The sequence below is a fragment of the Leguminivora glycinivorella genome, chromosome 26, assembly GCF_023078275.1.
Source record: "Leguminivora glycinivorella isolate SPB_JAAS2020 chromosome 26, LegGlyc_1.1, whole genome shotgun sequence".
NCBI classification, from domain to species: Eukaryota; Metazoa; Arthropoda; class Insecta; order Lepidoptera; family Tortricidae; genus Leguminivora; species Leguminivora glycinivorella.
Genome location: NC_062996.1, coordinates 5,146,502 through 5,163,695, shown reverse-complemented (window position 1 = coordinate 5,163,695; position 17,194 = coordinate 5,146,502). Strand labels below are relative to the sequence as shown.

The following is a 17,194-nucleotide window of genomic DNA, read 5'->3' as shown; positions in this document are numbered from 1 at the left end:
TTCAAAAGTTTTAAAATTGTGTCGAGAGATGGCAGTCTATGCGCTGTGACTATACCTCTACCTTCCCTGCTATAAGTTCAATTTTCTCTTAAGTCCGTGACTTATTTTGAATTTTTCTTAAATTCTTACCAATTTTCACTAGCCTCCGTGACTAATCTTCCACGATTGTCCACAGGAACTCCTAGTAACCCTATCAACGCTCCTCCGTGGCTCAGTCTACGAGCGTCTTCGCTGGGCCTTCCGTCTATATGATGTAGATGGCGATGGTGCCATCACTCGCGGGGAACTCGCTGAGGTGGTGGTAGCAGTTCATGAACTATTGGGCCGACGGGCACCGCCTGGGTCGCCTCATGCGAGACTAGATGACGCTAAGGCTAATGAACAGGTAAGATGTTGCCATAAATGAGAGTAAACTAGATCAATCAAAAACGGTCAGTATGGAGAAGTTAGAATCAAAAACTATGAGAGATAGCGACATCTGTTCTCAGGAAAGAGGTAAGATGTTTTCAAAACTGAGAAGAACTAGCATTAGGAGCAAATTATGAGTGATTGGGCCTTCCGTCGTACGATGTAGATGGCGATGGTGCCATCACTCGCGGGGAACTCGCTGAGGTGGTGGTAGCAGTTCATGAACTATTGGGCCGACGGGCACCGCCTGGGTCGCCTCATGCGAGATTAGATGACGCTAAGGCTAATGAACAGGTAAGATGTTGTCATAAATGAGAGCAACTAGCTTTAGGATCAGATTATGAGTGATTGGGCCTTCCGTCGTACGATGTAGATTGCGATGGTGCCATTACTCGTGGGGAACTCGCTGAGGTGGTGGTAGCAGTTCATAAACTATTGGGCCGACGGGCACCGCCTGGGTCGCCTCATGCGAGGTTAGATGACGCTAAGGCTAATGAACAGGTAAGATGTTGTCATAAATGAGAGTAACTAGCTTTAGGATCAGATTATGAATGATTGGGCCTTCCGTCATATGATGTAGATGGTGATGGTGCCATCACACGTGGGAAATTGGAACAGAGGTCGCAGGTTCGAAACCTGGAGGTGTCAATTTTTCCTTCAATTTAAAAATATGTAATGTAGCTCGCAGCCGTTTCTGCATGATAAAAAACAAATTTAACTTAGTCAATACTCAACATGCAGTGTCTCATTTTAAATTCAAATTGTTAATTGTGGTTTTAGAACTATCTACATAGCTAAGGAAATGCTTAATAAACTTGTTGACTCAACCCAACTAACTAGCGAGAGCACAGCCAATTATTAAAGCTTATAATGTCTTGCTAAGAGCATAGAAACCGGCTGAAGTAGCTCCGGGCAGCCGGCTGGAAAATGGCGGACTTATTCGCGCTTGACTGGGTATTCTTTAGAAACTTAAGTATACTTTAGTAAGGAAGCAAGAACTTTTCGGTGTATTAAAGATTATAATTACCTAATGGAATCTCTGGGCGGTCCATGCTGCGTCATACACCGCGACTGTATAACCCGAAAGATTTTAACACATTTAGAGACTATAACACATTTTGACGAGCGGTCTGGCGCAGTCGGTGGTGAGGTGACCCTGCCTGCTACACCGCGGTCCCGGGTTCGAGTCCCGGTAAGGGCATTTATTTGTGTGATGAGCACAGATATTTGTTCCTGAGTCATGGATGTTTTCTAAGTATATAAGTATTTATATATTATATATATTATATCGTTGTCTGAGTACCCACAACACAAGCCTTCTTGAGCTTAACGTGAGCCTCAGTCAATCTGTGTTAAGAATCTCCTATAATATTTATTTATTTATTTATAATGTCATTATGAATGCCCATGGCACACCTCGGACACTGGCAATCAAATATATGAAAGAGGCGCGTTCCTAGCACACATTCTAAGCTCGTGTACGTGAACGCATACCTTGCTTGTATGAGTGAGACATGACAGGTGGTCTGTTCGCGTTTTTGACAGGCGGTAACTGTGAGGTAACCGAGCGGGGGTGGGCGGCACTTTCAGCGGGGAGCGGGAGTGGCCGTACTGTACGATAGTACTCTTTATTATACTGTGCCCATGGTGTATACAGTAAACGGCCATAAAGGACGCACATCGGTCTTTGGAAAGAGACAATTAACGTCACATAAGCAAGAAAGAGACAACGCTCTTCATAGAGCGACATCGGTTTTTCGTCTTCATAGACGAAAAACCGATGTGCATTCTTTATGGTCGATTACTGTAAGTAGGTTGAGTTTACCTACATTCTTTTGTTTGGCACTGGATCCACCAAAAGCGAAGTAAGCGAATGAGCTATCGGCGATAGAAACGAACAAAAGATAGCCGCTCCCGTGTAAACAAAAGAGATGCGATGATAGTGCGAGCGAGGTAGGTATAGTCAAGGTGTTTTCAGTCAAAGGAAATAGTAAATCCGATGTACTTTGGATATGTTTAGGAAAATTAACGATAGAGGGCGTGAAAAACAAATATTTGCCGTAGTGCAAGTAGTGCGCTAGATGTCACTGTTACTTCCGCAAACTGGGTAATGACTTGTTTTCGTAAAATGTATAAGTATTTTTTGATGTCCAAAATTTTCGCTAGATGTCGCTGTACCAATCGCAAACTAGCGAACGGCCTTCTATGGCTAATTACATGTATTAAATTGTAAATTTTGGCAAATGAGTTAGCGTAGCGGTCAAATACTGATTAATGTGACTGTTTGATGAATGACCTATTTAGAAATCCTGCCATAAATATGTGGCGTTCCATTTTGAAGGGTCCACATGCTTTATGTTTGAATAAGAACCTTTAGGCATGAAAAGTTGTAGTAACTTAATAATAGATGGCGCTGCATTCGAAAATCTTGACTGATAACTCTATACTATCTCTATACCATACTATTCAATATACTCTAATTACTCTATGGGGTATAGTTCGTTGCCGAGCGATGAACTATAAATCGCTCCCTCTCTTTTCACCAATTTCTTCGTCGATAGATCATCGCTTACTCGCTTTTGGTGGTACCAGTACCAGTGCATTAAGATCCGGAGGTCACGGGTTCGAACCCCGGCTCGTACCAATAAGTTTTTCGGAACTAATGAGCGAAATGTCATTTGATATTTGCCAGTTGCTTTTCGGTGAAGAAAAACATCGTGAGGAAACCGGACTCCAATAAGGCCTAGTTACCCTTCGGGTTAGAAGGTCAGATGACAGTCGCTTTTGTAAAACTAGTGCCTACGCCAAATCTTGGGATTAGTTGTTAAAGCGGACCCCAGGCTCCCATGAGCCGTGGCAAATTCCGGGATAACGCAAGGAGAACGATAATGGAGTGCATCATATTTTTGAAACTGAAAAATGGATTTTTAAAATCCTTCATATCGTTTCCAGGTGGACCGGGTGTTTCATAAGCTGGACCTGAACCAAGATGGCGTGATCACCATCGAGGAGTTCCTCGAGTCCTGCCTCAAGGACGATGTGATTATGCGCTCGCTCCAGATGTTCGACACGGCGCTATGACGGCAGACTGACTCCGCGTCCGAATACAGGTCAGTTCCAGCTGATGATGGAACCTGGAGTCCTGTCTCAGAGATGTGATCATGCAAGCTCCAGATATTTGACATGGCGCTATGACGGCTGACTCACTCCGCGACCGAATACAGGTCAGTTCCAGCTGTTCCAGATGTTCCAGCTGATGATGGAACCTGGAGTCCTGCCTCAAGGACGAGGTGATCATGCGCTCGCTCTAGATATTCGACATGGCGCTATGACGGCAGACTGACTCCGCGTCCGAATACAGGTCAGTTCCAGCTGATGATGGAACCTGGTGTCCTCCAGATATTCGACACGGCGCTATGACGGCCGACTCACTCCGCGTCCGAATGCAGGTCAGTTCCAGCTGTCAGCTGTAGAGTCCCAGGTGATGACGGTAGTTGCAGAGTAGCTGGTTCCCGAGTACTATGAGATTTTCTGAACTCATTGACTCCTGAGATTTCTCATGGTATCACAGAGTTCCATCCCAAAATACCGCTGAACAGTAGTCCTGAATGATCTTCACTCATCAAATTTACTCGTACTATTCCATTACAGCCTCGCCAGGACATTGGTCTAAAGCGGCAGTAGTGAGCGGCGGCCATACATCGGAGCGAGACACAGCGATGTGACTATTTCATTCACGCCTATGCCGCTCGCCGCTGTCACCTTAGACCAATGTCGTGACCAGGCCGTTATGATGAACACTTTACTATTCCATTGGCGTCTAAACCCACATTTTTCTGATACTGTTAGTTAGAGACAGCCACCTAACTTAGACTACTCACATTCCAGGACGGAATCCAAGCGCCCGCTCCCCCGGCACGTATGCCGCTGCCCGCGCGCGCCTCTGCACGCGGCCGCCGCGGCGTGCTGGTCGCGCGCTCGCGCCCTGGCACGCCATCTGGTGGCCTTGCAGCATCTGTACCACGTGTGGAGACCGAGGATTGATCCTAAGCTCTTTCTCGCCTTTTAAGCTCCTGACTCTTTAACAAACTGATGCTGGCTTTCTAAGATGACTCAAAGTGTACTGGAAGCGTGATCGCGCCCTAGCGCGCTACCTAGTGGCTTTGCAGCATCAGTGCCACGTGTGGAGACCGAGGTTTGACCCCAAGCTCTTTCTCGCCTTTTAAAGATGTAGCGGATACTCGAGCGAAGCGTGTAGCGTCGCGCTCCTATTTCTACCACGTCTGGATTTTAAGCAGACCCTTGCGCGTCATCTTGTGGCCCTGCAGCACTTGTACCGTGAGTGGTGACCCGAGATTGATCTTCAGCTGTTTCTCGCCTTCTAAAACTCCTCTATACCACGCGTAGCGGACGCTCGAGCAGACTCGTGCAAAAGCGTGCAATGCTCGGTGTGTTGGTCACGTGCTCGCGCATTAGCCCAGCAGCATCTGTGGAGACCAAGGATTGATCCCAAGCTGTTTCTAGCCTTCTAAATCGCCTGATTACTTACTAAATTGCTGATGGCCGCTGGCTTTCTAAGAAGATACCAGCGAAGCGTGCAGCATCCTGCTCTCCTTTGTATGGCGACCAAGGAGTGATCCTAAGATTCCTAAGCTGTTTCTCGCCTTCTAAGGAGCGTGTAGCGTCGTTCTTCCACCTCTGAACCACTTGTGGTGACCCGAGATTGATCTTCAATTGTTTTGCCCATCTAAAACTTATCTGCAGCATGTGTAACGGACGCTCGAGTGAGGCGCTGCCTTCTAAAAAGACGGATAAAATGTAGTGATCGGCCTACTGGTCGCGTGCTCTAGCACGCCACCTAGTGGCTCTGTAGCAATTATACCATATTTGGAGACCGAAGATCTCATGGTCTTCCTGACCTTCTAATACTCCTGTGTCTAGACCACGTGTGACTCTGGCAATCAAGGGTTAATACCAACTTGTTAATTCGAACTTGTCGCTCGTCCATTTTATTTCAATCTAACTAAACCAATCACGAGGGCGGCTTTATATACCCTCACATTAGAAGTACCTAGAATGTTCTACAACATACTAGAATATTATCGAAAACATCAATTAACTTAAGAAAGGAAATGTATAGAGTTTTGTAGAGTGTGTCATTACTTTTGTGCCAACCCAATATTTCTGACCGATCTTGAGTGACTCTGGCAACTCAAATTGCCAGCCAGTAATTAGTGCTGTCAGAAATTCTGTTATAACAAGTTGTTGTAGTTTAAATAGTATTTTAATTCGACCTTGAAAGATCTCTCACGATGATTGGTGCATGCCAAATAAAGTAAATATCCTACGTGAGATATACAACGATCACTAAAACGTTGGTTGCCCCAGGTCATATCAAAACCATAAATATTGATTGTTTAAATTAAATAACCTCTGAATGTCTTCATCGAGATTTCGTACTTTGGATCAACAAAGGTTAAAAAAACAAACCGATATGGACTTTTTCAGATCATGTGCTTGGGATACAATTCTTTAAAACAACGAAACGCTTCGATCTAAAAATACAATTTTGCAGAAACAAAATATGAGTAAACCTAGCCGTTACATAGGACTTTTCTTACAATGCTTCAAAATCTCAGAGCATACAATCTAGAGAGCCGACAAGCCACCGGAAGACGTGTCGCAAGTATTAAAGCCTGGTCAGAAATATATGACTATTGTCAGGAGGGCGCTGTTATTCTGATGGCGCAATTTCATTAGTCGATAGGGCCCGCATGCGGGGTACGAGAGATTTCTGGAACGCATGCCACAGGACCCGCATTCGGGGAAACGTTTTCATTAGGTCGATAGGGTCCGCATTCGGGGTACAAGAGATTTCTGGAATGCGTGCCACAGTGCCCGCATTCGGGAAATTAAATAGTAATAGTAACTTTCATTGGTTGTTATCTCGCCTGCGGGGAGTCCCCGTATGTTGCATAACGACCAATCAATTTGCACTACTTTCACTGGTTGTTATCTCGCCTGCGGCGACTCCTCGTATGCTGCATACCGAACGGGTTAACGACCAATTAAATTGCACCACTTTCATTGGTTGTTATCTCGCCTGCGAGGACTCCCCGTATGCTGTATACCGAACGAGTTATCGACTAATGAAATTGCGCCATGATGTAAACTGAACGAAACATGACAGTTCAGGGTGGCTAGCCGAATGGCACAAACGCTCACGAAACGCTCACGAAACGAAGCGCTAGTAGATATCTATCTCTATCGCGCTTGCGTATTGGCGCGACAGAGCCAGCGGCGTATCGCTTTCGTTTGGCGTCGGAGAAATGCCATTCGGCTACGGGGCCAGTTTAGTATGAATAAAATAGTTCCAATGAAATTCCGCAACATGGCGTGCAGTCATATATTTCTAGTCAGGCTTTAGCTCATTGAGCATGCTCAATGCAGTTGTCGTTGTGTGCGTGCGTGATGACACGACTCGCTGGTAGTTCGCCTGTACACAGATGGAAATGATGCGCGTGTATTGCGGAATAGTAGCCTAATAGCAGCGTCCATCTACGTATAAGTGTGTGGGTCCAAGAACTTGCGACAGGCGCATTCAAGACAAATGTCCGATCTGATCCTTTCTATGTGTTCAAAATGGTGACAAAATTGATGAAAATTGTTGCCTTGAAAGTCTTGAAACATGACCTTTATAGGCTAGTTTCCTACACTTAAAATAAAATATTTTTCCCCTCACTAGCTGGGAAACACGTGTTTTGTCCTTTAATACTAGCGGGTAAAAACGCATTTTATCCACTAGTGGGTAAAGTAATTTGACCTTGAATAAAGTCAAATTAACTGCTTTAAAATTGATAAAATTAGGTGAATCTAGTAATAAAGATGATTTACCACCCGTGGAACTACTTGGAAGCAGTGATAAACGCATTTTTAGGGTTCCGTAGTCAACTAGGAACCCTTATAGTTTCGCCATGTCTGTCTGTCCGTCCGTCCGTCCGTCCGTCCGCGGATAATCTTAGTAACCATTAGCACTAGAAAGCTGAAATTTGGTACCAATATGTATATCAATCACGCCAACAAAGTAAATAAATAAAAAATGGGAAAAAATGTTTTTTTAGGATACCCCCCCTACATGTAAAGTGGAGGCTGATATTTTTTTTCATTCTAACCCCAACGTGTGATATATTGTTGGATAGGTATTTAAAAATGAATAAGGGTTTACTAAGATCGTTTATTGATAATATTAATATTTTCGGAAATAATCGCTCCTAAAGGAAAAAAAAGTGCGTCCCCCCCCTCTAACTTTTGAACTATATGTTTAAAAAATATGAAAAAAATCACAAATGTAGAACTTTATAAAAACTTTTTAGGAAAATTGTTTTGAACTTGATAGGTCTAGTAGTTTTTGAGAAAAATACAGAAAACTACGGAACCCTACACTGAGCGTGGCCCGACACGCTCTTGGCCGGTTTTTTTTTGCGTTCTAGTTTCCTCGCTATAGTGAGGGGAAAAGTTTTGTGTTACACTCGGGTGCAAATGTATTTACTTCTCGTGTGTTAAAAAACTCGCAAGTTCAGGATTCTATTCTCGAACCACTCGCTTCGCTCGTGGTTCAACTATAGAATCCTTTCACTTGCTCGTTTTTCAATTCCACACTCGGCGTTAAAATACAACTTTGCCCCCTTGTATAACAATAGTTATTTACGCAGTGCACTAAATAAAGCACCACATAATTAGAAGAAAAATATGGACAGTAGTTATGTTTAAACATAATTTCTATTTAATAAGTCAAAGAGAAAGGTATAAAGTAAATGAATTGACCGTGACGTCATTCCTCAGTATTTCATAGTAATTTCATATTAGCAAATCGTTTTGACAGTTCTTAAAAAGAAGCTGATTTCACTAGTAGGAAACTAGCCTATTGTATTGAGGATCTACCTCCATTTCTTGTGTGACCAAATATAACCATGTTATTACGAAAAAAACATGTGCTTATTATTTTCGGGGGTTAAAAATTATCATTTTAGAAGGCGCGTATGTAATAATAGTAATAAGATCTTTAATTATAATTTTTAAGTCGTTAATAATTAAGTTTTCCGAAATATTTTATAAGTAGTTATTTTATAGTAGTTTTTAAATTAATAGTGACAAATATTAGTGAGTTGGGATTAGGAATATTGAGTATTTTATAGATAATACGAATACCCATAGGAATACGGAAAAACTGACAGCATATTTTAGTGAAACGAACTTGCCATACATATAGTAAATAACAAGTACAGAACCCTTAGTATTTAGGGACTAGTAAATCTTAATCAAAGTAGTTACAAAATAATACTTATTCCAATTTATTATTTCAATAGATTTTTTTTTTCCCTAGTTACCTACCAATATGTTAAGTTTACCTCAATTTAAAGTAATTGAGTTTCGGGGCGGCGACCGAGAGAGGGCGTCAGTAATATGCTTTTGAATGAAAAATTAAAGCTACAAAATGGCTATTCTTTGTCTCACTCTCGCTTGTAACTGCGTCCCTCTCGGCTAGCCGACAGCTGCCGAGCCACCAGCAACAGGGTAGAGCTCGAAAGAGCAACTGGGTGACGCTTATAGTCTGGCAAACCAATTTTTAAAGCGGCAAATCTGAAGAGTCCGTTTTGAAACGATTTAAGCATTTTTCATCGACATCTGGTAATCCATCTTGATTATTTACTATATAAAAAGTTTTAAAAAAAAGACACATTTGGAATTTGGATGGGAATGATATTTAAAAGAATTTAAAAAATGCCGATCGTGCGTATACAAATATTTGGCGCCTTTTTACTGAGAAAATTGGTTTACCGGACTATATTTTACTAAAATTTACGAAATTTTTGGATGTGCTTACCACGAGAAGTATATTTTTGAAAAGTTATTAATTTTAACTTGCTTTCAAGCTTCTGTCCACTTTCATAAGATTTTTTAAAAGTTGGTAATTTTAAAGTGAGGGCACTGTCTCTTGAATTTTAATGATATTACTGATTCACTGTATCTATACAACTAAAATTAAAAAGAATTAAAAATATATTATGTCTTCATCTCAAAGTAAAATGTCACATAAAGTAAATTTTAAATCACTGTGATTAGAAAAAATTTTTTTTTCAAAAATTTAATTTCTGCATTTTCTTAAAAAAATACCTATTAATATTTTTTGTTAAATTTCAAGACCTTTACAAGTAGTATTGTAAGTGCCTATAAAGGAATTACAAAATAAATTTACCTAAAAATAGTAACTATATTTCAATGTTCTATTTTTAACAATTTGTTATTCATAACCTCTACATAATATGAACAAAAATTGCATGCGATTTTCTATAAATTGCCAAAAAGTTCTGGCGATTGAATTCGTCGCCCCCACTTAGTTGGCAATTATATTAAGTCCCATGCGATTTGTAGCACGATTTGTAGAGCCTTAATGGATGTTTGTTAGGGCAAGGAAAATAATAAATATTAAATAAATAAGTGTGAAATCTTAGAAATCAATAATATTTTTCTTGCCCTAACGTTCTAATATAACTATATAAGTTTAAGAAACGTTGTTATACTTATTATTCGTTAATTTACCCATGTAACTAAGCAAATGTATCAAGAAAATAAAGACTATAATTTACTAAATATCAAAAATAACTTAAAAACTTCAAGCAATCGTAAAGTAATAATATGCAATTTTAATCATATCAGTCGTATTTTGACTTTTAAGATGTATTATATCATGTTTTATGATGAAATAAACAGCTTGGCAAAAAAAGTAGAAATGGAGCTATGTATTATTTTTCATCATGGCCACACTTACTTTATTCATACAGAAGTGTCAAAATAGTTACCACGTGCAAAGCGGTTTACATAGACAGTGGCGCTCCTATTGTTTTCTACTCTTTTTGCCAGGCTGTGAGTATGCGTCTAATGGCCGCTGTACACGCTTGGCCAACGGTTCCACCAACCCTTGGTGGAACCCCTTGGCCAAGCGTGTAGAGGGCTACTTGGCCGTATGTTGGCAGTTGGCGCTAGCGCTGGCCGGCCAACCGATTGGTGTCGGTTTTTTGTCCACACAGCAAAGGATCTTGGCGCCAATGGCCAACTGCGTTTACACGTTGGCGCTTCATTCAGTTTGTCGTCAGCCGTCAGAGAGGACAGTAGTGAAATATTTACGTAAATAATAAGTTTATCTATGCCAATAATAGTGCTGATTTTAGGAAATAAAATAACCTTGCAAATTTTTAATGTTATTGCCTAAAAAAAATAAATGTGCTTATCAGAATATTCAAAAAATTGTTAATATTTCAAATAATTTAATTTTACTACGGGGTTATTATTTTTTAATCAAATTTTGCTGACAACGTAAATGACCTAGAATTACCTAGCCTTTTCCATTCCACGTCCACGAGCCAATGCCAAGTGATTGGTTCGCCAATGTGTAAACAGCGGCTCTTATCTTGGCCAAGGGGTTCCACCAAGGGTTGGCGGAACCGTTGGCCACATGTGTACAGCGGCCATAATAATGCCTGGTGAGCTCAAAACTAGCTCATGATGACGAGAAATCTAACAAAAAATACAAACTGATATTAATTTAGATTATGACTAAAATTTTATTCGTTTTTAGAATATTATTTGCATTTAAGTAATATTTAAACTTGAATCTTGATGTTTATAATTGCGACTTTAGGGTAATTGCGTTTATCTGTTAAGTAAAATGTAAAAAACTAAATACACGCAATGATTTTATAGATATACCTACACGTACCTACTGTAAACTTAATGAACTTGTTTTAAACTATGGAATTGATTTGGGAATTTTATTTGACACAAGATTTTTAAGAATTGTTATATTGACTAATACAAATATTAAATCCACAAACTTTTGATCGTATATACATTATACACACATATGTCACATAACGTAAGAAAAAACAACTTCATATTCTACATATATTGCATTTTGAATAATTTAATAGAGAAGTTCCTACGTTAAATACAAAGTAAGGTACCATAATTTACGCTATTTTTTGAGCATCCAACAGACTTACGAGCAAAAAAACCATAAGAAAACCGAGTTCGTTAAAATATATTCATGCAAGTGAAAAAATAAACGCTTTAAAAAATGCATAATTTTCAGTGATTCAATTTTGAAATGTTTTACCGGCTTTGGTAACGGTCAATCAACAATTTTGCCCACTTGTAAAACAAATAACTAAGTACTAAAAATGCTCTTATGTCTGTGCATGCCAATTAACTGTAATTTGTATCCTTGCAATGATTTTTCTGCATTTTCACGTGTCACGAAGTCACAGAACGACGTATCATTTCTTACTTTAAAAGCATTTCTAATATCTAGGAGTAGACTTACAAATTATCTTATGAATAATTGAAATTGGTCTATTGGTATTATTGAATAAATCAAGAATTGTTGACTGATTTGACAATTTGTAGATGTGAACAGTTTCTATAGGGCAAGCAAGATAATTTTCGGTACGGCTTTTTGGTGATACTGTAATTGAACTAGCCTGTTTGATGTTGTGTTACTATAGTCTGCATCTTTAGGTATTTAAATGTAAATAAAATCTACCCTCCAAAGGCCCTTATGCCAGTTGAGGGTAATTGAAAATATTACACGACCAAATAAGAAGGTTAAAGATAGGTCGCGCAGTGACAGATCAGCTTGGCGTTTGTATTTGGTTGTTTAACCTAGAAATGTCGTACATACTATTCAATATACTCTATGGCTGTAACTACCCGACAATGTATTACAAATTACTCGTTCTTTTAAATACCTAAAAGTATAGGGTATAGTCCTTTAGTCATTTTTACTTCAATATCAAACAACGCTTAAAACGCTTTGGTATAGATGTAAATGAATATTATTATTAAATTAAAACGGGACTTAATCGCGTAAAACTTACGTTTTATATTTAACCCGACGTTTCGGACATGACATTACGTCCGTGGTCACGGGTAGACTGGCTGGGAGTTGTATCAACATCTTCTAGCTGTACGAGTTTTTCGAACTACCCGCACTTGATTGTCATCAGTCACTTTTACGCTAGGGTTGCCACTCTGCCCACATACAACACTCACGACATCCGATGGTATGAGACGGGAAGTTTTCTCACGTTTACACTTGCTAATCACTGGATTCCACGAAGATGAAATCCCTTGCCCTTCATTTTGATTGAAATTACGATGTTTCCTGATTTCAATCGCTTCACGTACTTTCCTGCTATAGTAAAGACGTTCAGTTGAAAGGACTTTGGGATTATGCAGTTCAATCCAGTGGTTCGGTCCTGACTCTAGCAAATGCTCGGCAACCGCAGACTTATTTATTTGTCGTTTTTTGACCGCCGCGATATGTTCTTTGACCCTTTCCGCTATGGTGCGTTTGGTTTCTCCAATATAAGAACTACCACAGCTACAGTCAATCTTATAAACGCCTGGCGTCTGATATGGAATAACATCCTTTGCTGACCTTAGTTGCCCCGCCACCTTCGACAACGGCATGTACACAGTCTGTATCGAATACTTCTTTAGTATGGTACCAACCTTGTCTGTCACTCCCTTGACATAGGGCATAAATGCCGGTCGTCTTGCAACATTCGGATGCTTCTTCGCAGGCTTTCGTCTTGGTTGCCGACAATCCACCCTGTACCCATTCTTTCTAAGAACCTCCTGAATGTGTGACATCTCACTCTCTAAAAATTCAGGGTCACAAAGGTCATGTGCTCTGTTCTTTAGGGAATTAACGACGGACAGTAGGTGACGAGGGTGGTGGTGAGACTGAGCATTGAGGTATCTATCTGTGTGAGTAGGCTTCCTGTAGACAGTGTGCGCCAAGGATCCATCCATCCGACCTATCACTTTTATGTCCAGAAAAGGCAAACTTCGATCTGATTCCAATTCATACGTAAATTTCACCTTCTGATGAATGGAATTGAGATACTGGAGTAAATGCTCAACTTCTTGCTTGCCACCCTTCATGATACAAAAGACATCATCGACATACCGCTTCCATAACTTCACTGCCCATGGTTGCAGGTCTATGTTTGCCTCAAAATGCTCCATCCAGATATTTGCTAAAACCGGCGCCACCGGGCTGCCCATAGCAACTCCGTCAATCTGGAGATAATGCTTTTGTCGATATAAAAAGTAGCTCCCTTCTAGACAGTTTCGCAATAACACCATGACCGACTCCAGTATCTCATTGTCAGCTAGCCTTGTCCTAACTACCTCAAGACATTCCTTAACTGGAACATTGGTGAAAAGCGACTCGACATCAAAACTCACCATTATGTCATCTGGTTCCAGCTTAACATCCTTCAGAATGTCCACAAAGTGACGAGAGTCTTTCACAAAGGACGACGTTTTACCCACAAGCGGCTGCAACACCGATGCTACATGCTTTGCCAGGTCGTAAGTAGGTGAGGCGATTTGACTTACGATTGGTCGCAAGGGCACGTTAGCTTTGTGTACCTTCGGCAGCCCATACAATTTCGGCGATTGCACTATTCTAGGCCTGTGTAAACGGTCAAAGACATCATCCTGGAACAACTCCCTGTAGTCCCTAATGACAGCCCTTATCCGGCGCGTAACTCTGGCAGTAGGGTCATATGAAACGGGCTTATACACATTCGTATCATTCAGTAAAAGCCGAATTTTGTCGTCGTAATCTGTCGAGTCCATGACCACCGTGGCGTTCCCTTTATCCGCCTTTAGAACCAGGATATTCTCATTCGCTCTCAGGTTCTTCAGAGCTAAACGTTCTTCCGTAGTCACGTTACTCTTGGGTAATGTCGCCTTCCGCAAAATAACCGCAACATCCTGTCTAAGTACCTCCGCATCCCTAGACGGAACCTTGTTACGTGATATTGCCTCTTCAACACTACAGATCACGGCCTCATATGGAATCCGCTTAGGTGTCATAGCGAAATTCAACCCTTTTTCCAATATACCGACGGTCACTTTTTCTAAAGGAGTGGTTGATAAGTTTATTACCGTGGAGGTGGGATTAGTATTGTTATTTCCACCCGCAGTCTCGTTATTTCCATATCGATACATCAGCTGCTCATACTTCCTATCATGTACCTTAGTACGATAATAATAAATACGGTCCGCTTGTTCGAAGGTTATCCGATCCCACACATTAAAATCACTACACGATAACACTGCACTACACTCGCTATGCAACCCGTATAATTCGCACTGCACTCTATCTAACTCAGCGTAATTGTTCCTTATTTGCTGTTTCAATAGACGGATACTAGCAGCCCTTAGAATGTTTGCAGAAAACGGTATATCCCTACGCGGTTTAAGTCTTACGCACGTAGGCAATAAGTTCGAATCGCGACACTTAATTAAAAATGACAACGATGTTGTTACACGCACTCGTTTTTTCCGCAACCATCCTATACGTTTGAGTTTTATTGCTATCTCCGGCCCGTACCGGTTTACAATATATTGATTTAAACTAACACGATCTTCACTCATATTATTAAATTAAAACGGGACTTAATCGCGTAAAACTTACGTTTTATATTTAACCCGACGTTTCGGACATGACATTACGTCCGTGGTCACGGGTAGACTGGCTGGGAGTTGTATCAACATCTTCTAGCTGTACGAGTTTTTCGAACTACCCGCACTTGATTGTCATCAGTCACTTTTACGCTAGGGTTGCCACTCTAGGAAGTATGAGCAGCTGATGTATCGATATGGAAATAACGAGACTGCGGGTGGAAATAACAATACTAATCCCACCTCCACGGTAATAAACTTATCAACCACTCCTTTAGAAAAAGTGACCGTCGGTATATTGGAAAAAGGGTTGAATTTCGCTATGACACCTAAGCGGATTCCATATGAGGCCGTGATCTGTAGTGTTGAAGAGGCAATATCACGTAACAAGGTTCCGTCTAGGGATGCGGAGGTACTTAGACAGGATGTTGCGGTTATTTTGCGGAAGGCGACATTACCCAAGAGTAACGTGACTACGGAAGAACGTTTAGCTCTGAAGAACCTGAGAGCGAATGAGAATATCCTGGTTCTAAAGGCGGATAAAGGGAACGCCACGGTGGTCATGGACTCGACAGATTACGACGACAAAATTCGGCTTTTACTGAATGATACGAATGTGTATAAGCCCGTTTCATATGACCCTACTGCCAGAGTTACGCGCCGGATAAGGGCTGTCATTAGGGACTACAGGGAGTTGTTCCAGGATGATGTCTTTGACCGTTTACACAGGCCTAGAATAGTGCAATCGCCGAAATTGTATGGGCTGCCGAAGGTACACAAAGCTAACGTGCCCTTGCGACCAATCGTAAGTCAAATCGCCTCACCTACTTACGACCTGGCAAAGCATGTAGCATCGGTGTTGCAGCCGCTTGTGGGTAAAACGTCGTCCTTTGTGAAAGACTCTCGTCACTTTGTGGACATTCTGAAGGATGTTAAGCTGGAACCAGATGACATAATGGTGAGTTTTGATGTCGAGTCGCTTTTCACCAATGTTCCAGTTAAGGAATGTCTTGAGGTAGTTAGGACAAGGCTAGCTGACAATGAGATACTGGAGTCGGTCATGGTGTTATTGCGAAACTGTCTAGAAGGGAGCTACTTTTTATATCGACAAAAGCATTATCTCCAGATTGACGGAGTTGCTATGGGCAGCCCGGTGGCGCCGGTTTTAGCAAATATCTGGATGGAGCATTTTGAGGCAAACATAGACCTGCAACCATGGGCAGTGAAGTTATGGAAGCGGTATGTCGATGATGTCTTTTGTATCATGAAGGGTGGCAAGCAAGAAGTTGAGCATTTACTCCAGTATCTCAATTCCATTCATCAGAAGGTGAAATTTACGTATGAATTGGAATCAGATCGAAGTTTGCCTTTTCTGGACATAAAAGTGATAGGTCGGATGGATGGATCCTTGGCGCACACTGTCTACAGGAAGCCTACTCACACAGATAGATACCTCAATGCTCAGTCTCACCACCACCCTCGTCACCTACTGTCCGTCGTTAATTCCCTAAAGAACAGAGCACATGACCTTTGTGACCCTGAATTTTTAGAGAGTGAGATGTCACACATTCAGGAGGTTCTTAGAAAGAATGGGTACAGGGTGGATTGTCGGCAACCAAGACGAAAGCCTGCGAAGAAGCATCCGAATGTTGCAAGACGACCGGCATTTATGCCCTATGTCAAGGGAGTGACAGACAAGGTTGGTACCATACTAAAGAAGTATTCGATACAGACTGTGTACATGCCGTTGTCGAAGGTGGCGGGGCAACTAAGGTCAGCAAAGGATGTTATTCCATATCAGACGCCAGGCGTTTATAAGATTGACTGTAGCTGTGGTAGTTCGGTAGGGTCAAAGAACATATCGCGGCGGTCAAAAAACGACAAATAAATAAGTCTGCGGTTGCCGAGCATTTGCTAGAGTCAGGACCGAACCACTGGATTGAACTGCATAATCCCAAAGTCCTTTCAACTGAACGTCTTTACTATAGCAGGAAAGTACGTGAAGCGATTGAAATCAGGAAACATCGTAATTTCAATCAAAATGAAGGGCAAGGGATTTCATCTTCGTGGAATCCAGTGATTAGCAAGTGTAAACGTGAGAAAACTTCCCGTCTCATACCATCGGATGTCGTGAGTGTTGTATGTGGGCAGAGTGGCAACCCTAGCGTAAAAGTGACTGATGACAATCAAGTGCGGGTAGTTCGAAAAACTCGTACAGCTAGAAGATGTTGATACAACTCCCAGCCAG

At 41.3% G+C, this 17,194-nt stretch overlaps 2 protein-coding genes across 2 annotated transcripts in view; one reads left to right on the top strand and one right to left on the bottom strand.

Moving 5' to 3' along the window:
• LOC125240151 (Kv channel-interacting protein 1) overlaps nt 1–4,679 on the top strand; it is a 101,082-nt gene extending 96,403 nt beyond the window's left edge. The window contains exons 5-7 of the mRNA XM_048147998.1: nt 176–385; nt 3,361–3,518; nt 4,297–4,679. Of these exons, the coding sequence (XP_048003955.1) occupies nt 176–385; nt 3,361–3,489 (339 nt within the window). The 3' untranslated portion in view covers nt 3,490–3,518; nt 4,297–4,679. The remainder of the gene's footprint in view (nt 1–175; nt 386–3,360; nt 3,519–4,296) is intronic.
• A 2,157-nt stretch (nt 4,680–6,836) lies between these two features.
• On the bottom strand, nt 6,837–14,355 carry LOC125240115. Its single transcript, XM_048147961.1, has 2 exons — nt 13,125–14,355; nt 6,837–6,904 (listed from the first exon to the last, which is right to left on the bottom strand). The coding sequence occupies exons 1-2, from the start codon at nt 14,353–14,355 to the stop codon at nt 6,837–6,839; spliced, it is 1,299 nt and encodes a 432-aa protein (XP_048003918.1).
• Nucleotides 14,356–17,194: the final 2,839 nt, after the last annotated feature.